Raw genomic sequence first — 8,941 nt, forward strand, 5'->3', positions numbered from 1 at the left:
TAGGCTTAGTGTCAGTGTCAGGGGTTTGAGTCAGGGTTAGGGTTAGGTTCAGGGTTCGGGTTAATGGTTAGGGGTTAGGGGTTAGGGTTATGGGACAGCCTTAGGGTTAGGGTTAGGGGAAAGAGTCAGGGTTAGGGGTTAGGGTTAGGGGTTTAGGGTCAAGATTAGGGGTTAAGATTAGGGGTTAGGGTCAGGGTTAGGGTTAAGGTTAGGGGTTAGGGTCAGGGTTAGGGCTAGGGGGGGATAGGGTTAGGGTTAGGGTTAGTCAAACAGTGTACAGTATGTCTGGGATGAGTCAGTGAAAGTTAAAGAAATATAAAAAGAAAGAAAGAAAAAGAGGAACAGAGAAACAATGTCAATAAAAAAGAGAGGCAGCCTGGGTCTGCACCACAGAGAGGACATTTCTCCCGTGTTAGTTTTTTTTTCTGCCTTTTGTGTTTCATTTTAATTACAAAAGTCACCCCCACAAGAACAACAGGTCACGAGTCAAAGAACATCACCCCGGTCTGCAGGGGTTCGTCGGGGCCCCCGGTGCCCCGCTCCCCCTTGGGCCTCTGCATGGAGGGGTTGCCACGGCCCCCCGGGCTACAGACCACCTCATGAGGTCCAGGCCGCTGCATGGAGTACAGACCCAACTTTGTGTTTGTATCATTTATTTTCTACATTGAGTTGCTTCAAGTCAAGTCGTGATCATAGTTTTTAAATATATATAATATTCATACAGATATATAGTTATATCTAGATCTATATTATTGTCTTATATATATATATATATATTAGATATAGATATCATTTATATCAAGATATTTATCTATATATATAGATATAGGTCTAGATATAAATATCTATATCTATATGTAAAGACGTATTCTTCCTTCACATTGACACAAAATGGTGACTGGCAGTTTTCCATTTGCTCCTGGTTCTCCTTGAGGGGTGATTCCCAGAGTTCTCCGGTTGGGTGTAAGCCTAACCCTACGTCCTCAGGTGGGGCTAGGTAACCCTAACCTCTGCCTTCAGGTGGGGTTAGGTAACCCTAACCCTAACCTCTGCCTTCAGGTGGGGCTAGGTTACCCTAACCCTAACCCTAACCTCTGCCTTCAGGTGGGGCTAGGTAACCATAACCCTAACCCTAACCTCTGCCTTCAGGTGGGGCTAGGTAACCATAACCCTAACCCTAACCTCTGCCTTCAGGTGGGGCTAGGTAACCATAACCCTAACCCTAACCTCTGCCTTCAGGTGGGGTTAGGTAACCATAACCCTAACCCTAACCTCTGCCTTCAGGTGGGGCTAGGTTACCCTAACCCTAACCTCTGCCTTCAGGTGGGGTTAGGTAACCATAACCCTAACCCTAACCTCTGCCTTCAGGTGGGGCTAGGTTACCCTAACCCTTCACTTTAGCACTTCTGATCCCAAGCGGGAAAAAATCTAAAAATAAAATCGATCTCTCCGGTATGTATATATATATATATATATATATATATATTTCTGAGTTTTGTATCTGAAAGACTTTGTGGTGCAAGAGGTGCTTCATTGTCCGGTGTCAAAGAGCTTTGGGTTGTGGGGGACGGTGGATCGTAGAGACCTGCTAGTCCTGCTCTCCCCGGGAACAACGTCCCCAACTGGGGTCCAGAAACACTCTGGGATTAGCCCTAACCCTAACACACTGGGGTCTTCCCCTCAAACGGGACACCTTGCTGCCATTCAGCCTCCCCCTCACCGAAAGGCTTCATGAAGACAGGACGGCAGTCAGAGTGTGGGCAGATCCTTCGTTGGCTTCGGCCCTCAACTTATTTTGGTTGGACTTCAAAGTCCAGGACACTTAAACAAGCCTCTATCACATTCGATGTCAGGCTGAGGAGTAAACCATCATCCACTCCTGCCTGTCTGCATAGTGACATTAATTGATGAATCACTTGGCTCTCTCTCTCTGTCTCTCTGTGTCTCTCACTTACTCTCACACTCTCGCTTGCTGGCGTGGCTTTGTGATGGATGTGGCAGCAGCAGGCTCAGGTACTGCCGGTTCTATAGACGGTCCAACATCCTGAGGATGTGCTTTATTGGGCGGATCTCAAGTCTCACTAGGCACAGCCTGCTAGAGTGAAACGACACAGGACCATTTAGAGAGGAGATGAAGTGCATCAGGAAGGCCGCGCTGTCGGCCGCGTCACGTTATGTTCAGTGGAGCAAACATGGAAATCACTGAAATGCTTGATTGATATTGTGCTTTGTTCGACATAAAGCCAAGGTGATGTGTGAGGGGTTAAGGGGTTAAATACATGATATACAGATTTGGTACCACCAACGTTTTAAAATAAGAGTTATTTCTCCCCCTCACAAACTCATTTCTAAATCGACTCCAGTCATCTTGACAGGAAGTCTTTATTGATCACCGTATCAAACATGGTGTTGCACTAGATATGGATAACGCCGCTGACACCTGTCACTAACACACGACCAACGAGGACCAGGACCAGGCGAGGTCCGCGGCCGGACCGCTCCACAGCGCTCAGCAGAGGATCAGAGCAGCGGCCGACAGGAGCCACGCAGCCAATGGAGACGCAAGGAGGTGCAGCGGTGCCCTGCTATTGGCTCTCAGCACCCCTCTGGGCGGGTCCACCGAAGTTCTCGGGATGCACTTGTTCTTCCTCCTGGGGTGGAGCGATGGGTCGTTTTTGCCCCCGTCCGGGGCGTAGTCTTTGTCGCCCCCCTCCACCTCGTTGCCCCCCCCCTTGCCCTTGCGGCCCCGGCGGGTGCAGTTCCTCCGCCCCCCCTTGGGCGGGCGGGGCAGCGGGGAGGGGGAGGGCAGGAGGTGTTGGTCGCCGTGGGGAAGGTAGGGCCGCTGGTGGGGGTTGTGGTGGTTGCGGTGGCGGTTCAGGTGGTTGAGAGTCTCCCCCTGCTGGTCCCCGCCTCCTTCTCCTCCTCCTCCACCTCCACCCCTTCCGCGGCCCATGCCCTCGGCGGCGGGGCAGCTGGGAAGCTGCTCCTTCCTCATTGCCTTCAGGTCCTGGTTGGCCAGCTCCGGGGGCGACCGGCAGGCCAGCGTGGAGGTGGAGCCCCGGAAGCGGCGCAGCCACTCCCAGAGGGACAGCGCCTTGCAGTCACACTCCCAGGGGTTGTCATTTAGCCGCAGGTACTCGAGCGAGACCAGTGGGCCCAGGCTGGAGCCCGCCAGCTGGGTCAGGGAGTTGTTGAACAGGTAGAGCGTGGTGAGGCGCCGCAGGTCGTGGAAGGCCTGGCGGTCCACCCACTGCAGCCGGTTGTGGTGCAGCAGCAGCCGGTCCAGCGCCCCCAGGCCCCTGAAGGTGTTCTGCCGCAGGCTCCAGAGCCGGTTGCCGTGGAGGAAGAGGTGGCTGAGGTTCATGAGGTCGATGAAGAGGTCGTCCTCCAGGTACTCCAGCTGGTTGTCCTGGGGGTGGGTGGAAAGGTGAAGGAGGTGGATTACGATGGGCTATGTTAAAGCTAATCATGGGACTTATTTTAATATTTAATCGTATTGTATTTTCTCTATTCACTAACGGTGTCATATTTGTATGAATAGTGTTTTTCTTTTTATTCACTGAGGTTAGGGTGAATAAGACGAAAGCTTGTTAGAAACTGCTTAAATAAAATTGGATGAATTATCATATAGTCATTTTATAAATGTATATAGATAGAGAGAGAGAGAGACGAACAAAAGTATTTTTTACTGATTAAATGAACCCTGATTCTCTTATGAAGTGTTTATGAATATATTGTTATGGAAATTAGCGTCTGCATCATTATACAATTGTTAGCAAACTCCTCACAAGGCTAGCCATCTAACAATACGCAGCGCCACCCTAACCCTAACACACGGCCCTAACCCAAACACACGGCCCTAACCCTAACACACGGCCCTAACCCTAACACACGGCCCTAACCCTAACAGACGACCCTAACGCTAACCCTAATACACGGCCCTAACCCTAACACACGACCCTAACGCTAACCCTAATACACGGCCCAAACCCTAACACACGACCCTAACGCTAACACACGGTCCTAACCCTAACACACGGCCCTAACCCTAACACACGACCTTAACCCTAACACACGGCCCTAACTCTAACACACGTCCCTAACCCTAACTCTAACCCTAACCCAAACGCACGACCCTAACCCTAATACACGGCCCTAACCCTAACACACGGCCCTAACCCTAACACACGGCCCTAACCCTAACACACGACCCTAACGCTAACACACGGCCCTAACCCTAACACACGGCCCTAACCCTAACACACGACCCTAACGCTAACCCTAATACACGGCCCAAACCCTAACACACGGCCCTAACCCTAACACACGGCCCTAACCCTAACACACGGCCCTAACCCTAACTCTAACCCTAACCCAAACGCACGACCCTAACCCTAATACACTGCCCTAACCCTAGCTCTAACCCTAACACACGGCCCTAACCCTAACTATAACCCTAACACACCGCCCTAACACTAACACACGGCCCTAACCCTAACACACGGCCCTAACGCTAACCCTAATACACGGCCCAAACCCTAACACACGGCCCTAACCCTAACTATAACCCTAACACACCGCCCTAACATTAACACACGGCCCTAACCCTAACACACGACCCTAACGCTAACCCTAATACACAGCCCTAACCCTAACACACGACCCTAACCCTAACACACGGCCCTAACCCTAACACCCGACCCTAACGCTAACCGTAATACACGGCCCAAACCCTAACACACGTCCCTAACCCTAACTCTAACCCTAACCCAAACGCACAACCCTAACCCTAATACACCGCCCTAACCCTAGCTCTAACCCTAACACACGGCCCTAACCCTAACTCTAACCCTAACACACCGCCCTAACACTAACACACGGCCCTAACCCTAACACACGACCCTAACGCTAACCCTAATACACGGCCCAAACCCTAACACACGGCCCTAACTCTAACCCTAACCCAAACGCACGACCCTAACCCTAATACACCGCCCTAACCCTAGCTCTAACCCTAACACACGGCCCTAACCCTAACTCTAACACACGGCCCTAACCGTAACCTTAATACACGGCCCTAACCCTAACACACGGCCCTAACCCTAACACACGGCCCTAACCCTAACACACAACCCTAACCCTAACACACGGCCCTAACCGTAACCTTAATACACGGCCCTAACCCTAACGCACGGCCCTAACCCTAACACATGGCCCTAACCCTAACACACGGCCCTAACCCTAACACACGGCCCTAACCCTAACACACGGCCCTAACCCTATCTCTAACCCTAACACACGCCCCTAACCCTAACACACGGTCCTAACCCTAACACACGACCCTAACACTAACACACAGCCCTAACCCTAACACACGGCCCTAACCCTATCTCTAACCCTAACACATGCCCCTAACCCTAACACACGACCCTAACAGTAACACACGGCCCTAACCCTAACACACGGTCCTGGCCCTAACTCTAACCCTAACACACGGACCTAACCCTGACATACGGCCCTAACCCTAATACACGACCCTAACCCTAACACACCGCCCTAACCCTAACACGGTCCTAACCCTAACACACGGCCCTAACCCTAACCCTAACACACGGTCCTAACCCTAACACACGACCCTAACCCTAACACACAGCCCTAACCCTAACACATGACCCTAACCCTAACACACGACCCTAACCCTAACACATGACCCTAATCCTAACACACGGCCCTAACCCTAATACACAGCCCTAACCCTAACACACGACCCTGATCCTAACACACGGCCCTAACCCTAACACACGACCCTATCCCTAACACATGACCCTATCCCTAACACACGGCCCTAACCCTAACAGACGACCCTAACCCTAACACACGGCCCTAACCCTGACAGACGACCCTAACCCTAACACACGGCCCTAACCCTAACACACGACCCTAACCCTAACACACGGCCCTAACCCTAACAGACGACCCTAACCCTAACAGACGACCCTAACCCTAACAGACGACCCTAACCCTAACACACGGCCCTAACCCTAACAGACGACCCTAACCCTAACACACGGCCCTAACCCTAACAGACGACCCTAACCCTAACACACCGCCCTAACCCTAACACACGACCCTAACCCTAACACACGGCAGTAAAATAAAAAAAGGAGCACATGATTAATCTTTCGGCTGTTCAGAAGAATTTAGGGGTCATTTATAGACGGCCAGATAGTCGTGAACCTCTTCCAGTCCACGTTCTTATTGAGCTTGATGCCACACGCAGAACTTCAGCACGCCGTTCAATGTCCATAAGTATGGATTTTTCTGCCAGCCGCAATGGAGGACACACTGGACACCTCAACTGGAGATGGACCCTTCTTCTCTGTGAACAAACAGGCCTCTACTGCACTTATTGACGCAACATCCCATAATAGCTCATCAATACCGCCTGTTCCCCGTTAGCGGTGGGCTTCTGGTGGAGGACAACACTGATAGAACGCTGTTAGAACGCTGTTAGAACGCTGGTAGAACTCTGCTAGAACGCTGTTAGAACGCTGCTCCCTGCCGTCTTGGGGCATCGCCGCCTCCCCTCATTTCACTAAAAGGTAAAGTAGCGCTTTTATGCAGATAACTGCCGGGTGTAAAGTGGCACCTTGTTGGTCAATGTTAGTGAGGTCTGATCCAGCCTTGATCCACCAGGCTGTGGGTGTGGACCAGCACCCAGAGAGCAGCTGACCTGGAGGTAGAGGTAGTGCAAGCTGCTGAGGCCCTCAAGCAGTCCGGCCGGCAGGGTGACCAGCCCGCACCGGTGCAGGTGCAAGGCGTGCAGCCGACCCAGCCCCCGGAAGGTGTCCCCTGCCAGGGCACGCAGGTGGCGGTTGTCCCCCAGGTCCAGCTCCTCCAGCCGGTCGAAGCCGTGGAAGGTGGAGGGCTGGATGTAGGAGATGTTGTTGGAGTACAGCCACAGCATGGCGGTGGTGGGGGAGAAGTGGCCCTGCAGCAGCCGCTGGATCTTGTTGTTCTGTAGGAAGACGCGCTCACTCTGCGCCGGGATGCCCTCCGGAACCGCCTGGAAGTTGTGGGCCTGGCAGGAGACGGTGCTGGGGGAGGTGTAGCAGATGCAGTGACGCGGGCAGGGTTGGGAGAACTCCAGGCCACACAGCAGCAGCAGAAGCTCCAGCCCACCCCAACCTAGGAGAGGAGGAGGGGGGAGGAAGGGAGAGGAGGAGGGGGGGAGGAGGGGAGAGGAGGAGGAAGGGAGAGGAGGAGGAGGGGGAGAGGAGGGGAGAGGAGGAGGGGAGAGGAGAGGAGGGGGGGAGGAAGGGAGAGGGGGAGGAGAGGAGGGGAGAGGAGGGGGGGGAGGAGGAGAGGAGGGGGGGAGGACAGGAGGGGGGGAGGAGGGGAGAGGAGGAGGGGAGAGGAGGAGGAGAGGAGGGGGGGAGGAGGGGAGAGGGGGAGGACAGGAGGGGGGGAGGAGGGGAGAGGAGGGGGGAGGAGGGGAGAGGAGGAGGAGAGGAGGAGGGGAGAGGAGGAGGAGGGGAGGGGAGAGGAGGAGGGGGGAGGAGGAGAGGGGGGGAGGGGAGAGGAGAGGAGGAGGGGGGAGGAGAGGAGGGGAGAGGAGGAGGAGGGGGGGAGAGGAGGGGAGGAGGAGGGGAGAGGAGGAGAGGAGAGGAGGGGGGGAGGGGGGAGGAGGAGAGGAGGAGGGGAGGAGAGGAGGGGGGAGGGGAGAGGAGGGGAGAGGGAGAGGGGGAGGGGAGAGGAGAGGAAGAGGGGGGGAGGAGGGGAGAGGAGGAGGAGGGAGAGGAAGAGGAGAGGAGAAAAGATGAGAGAAGGTAGCAGGAGGAGGGGAGAAAGGTGTGATGAGAGGAGAGGAAGGAGGAGATGTGGGTAGGAGGAGAACAAAAGAAAACAGACAGAATAATGTGAGACCTCAGTGAATTTTTCAGCCTCCTCTGTTCTCTGTGAACAAAACTCAACAACAAAGGAGCCAGTGAACAACAACGCACACATGAACACGCGCAGACGCACACACACCCTGCACACATGAACACGCGCAGATGCACACACACTTATTGAGGGCATGGGACCTATTCATTAACCGTAACCCTATTCATTAACCCTAACCCTAACCCTATTCATTAACCCTAACCCTATTCATTAACCCTAACCCTATTCATTAACCCTAACCCTATTCATTAACCTTAACCCTAACCCTATTCATTAACCCTAACCCTATTCATTAACCCTAACCCTATTCATTAACCTTAACCCTAACCCTATTCATTAACCCTAACCCTATTCATTAACCCTAAACCTAACCCTATTCATTAACCCTAACCCTAACCCTATTCATTAACCCTAACCCTATTCATTAACCCTAACCCTATTCATTAACCCTAACCCTAACCCTATTCATTAACCCTAACCCTATTCATTAACCCTAACCCTAACCCTATTCATTAACCCTAACCCTATTCATTAACCCTAACCCTATTCATTAACCCTAACCCTATTCATTAACCCTAACCCTAATCATGAACCCTAACCCTAATCCCAGTGTCTCCGGTCTTCATGCTGAACGGGGGGCTGACCATATGAGCCCCCCCCGCCCCGAGCCTTCAGACCGATGGGGGGTCTTTAGAGTCTCTGTGTTCGCCAGAGAATCACCTGACGTGGTTTGGACCAATCGGGCCCAGTTGGTCTTCCTCTTCCCAGCATGCCGTTCTGCGCCCGCATCATTGCACAAGTAAACAACGCACAAACAAACTGTAAATAACCATCACATAAATAGATGTCTGCATGCACTCATCATAGGCATAAACCTCACACAGACACACACACGCACACACAGACACACACACCTCCATTTCAGCACGCCATCCTGTGTGTTATTTTCCCTTGATTAGCCATTTAAAGGCCACAGGAAATCAATGTGCTGACAAGT

At 52.8% G+C, this 8,941-nt stretch overlaps 1 protein-coding gene across 1 annotated transcript; it reads right to left on the reverse strand.

The window, feature by feature from the left end:
• Positions 1 to 1,922: 1,922 nt before the first annotated feature.
• On the reverse strand, positions 1,923 to 8,733 carry rtn4rl1a (reticulon 4 receptor-like 1a; the record flags this gene model as incomplete). Its single annotated transcript, XM_079738959.1, has 3 exons — positions 1,923 to 3,409; positions 6,734 to 7,188; positions 8,670 to 8,733. The coding sequence occupies 3 exons, from the start codon at positions 8,731 to 8,733 to the stop codon at positions 2,510 to 2,512; spliced, it is 1,419 nt and encodes a 472-aa protein (XP_079595085.1). The 3' UTR covers positions 1,923 to 2,509.
• Positions 8,734 to 8,941: the final 208 nt, after the last annotated feature.

Source organism: Pollachius pollachius (genome assembly GCF_949987615.1).
Source record: "Pollachius pollachius genome assembly, chromosome: 6".
Lineage (NCBI taxonomy): Eukaryota > Metazoa > Chordata > Actinopteri > Gadiformes > Gadidae > Pollachius > Pollachius pollachius.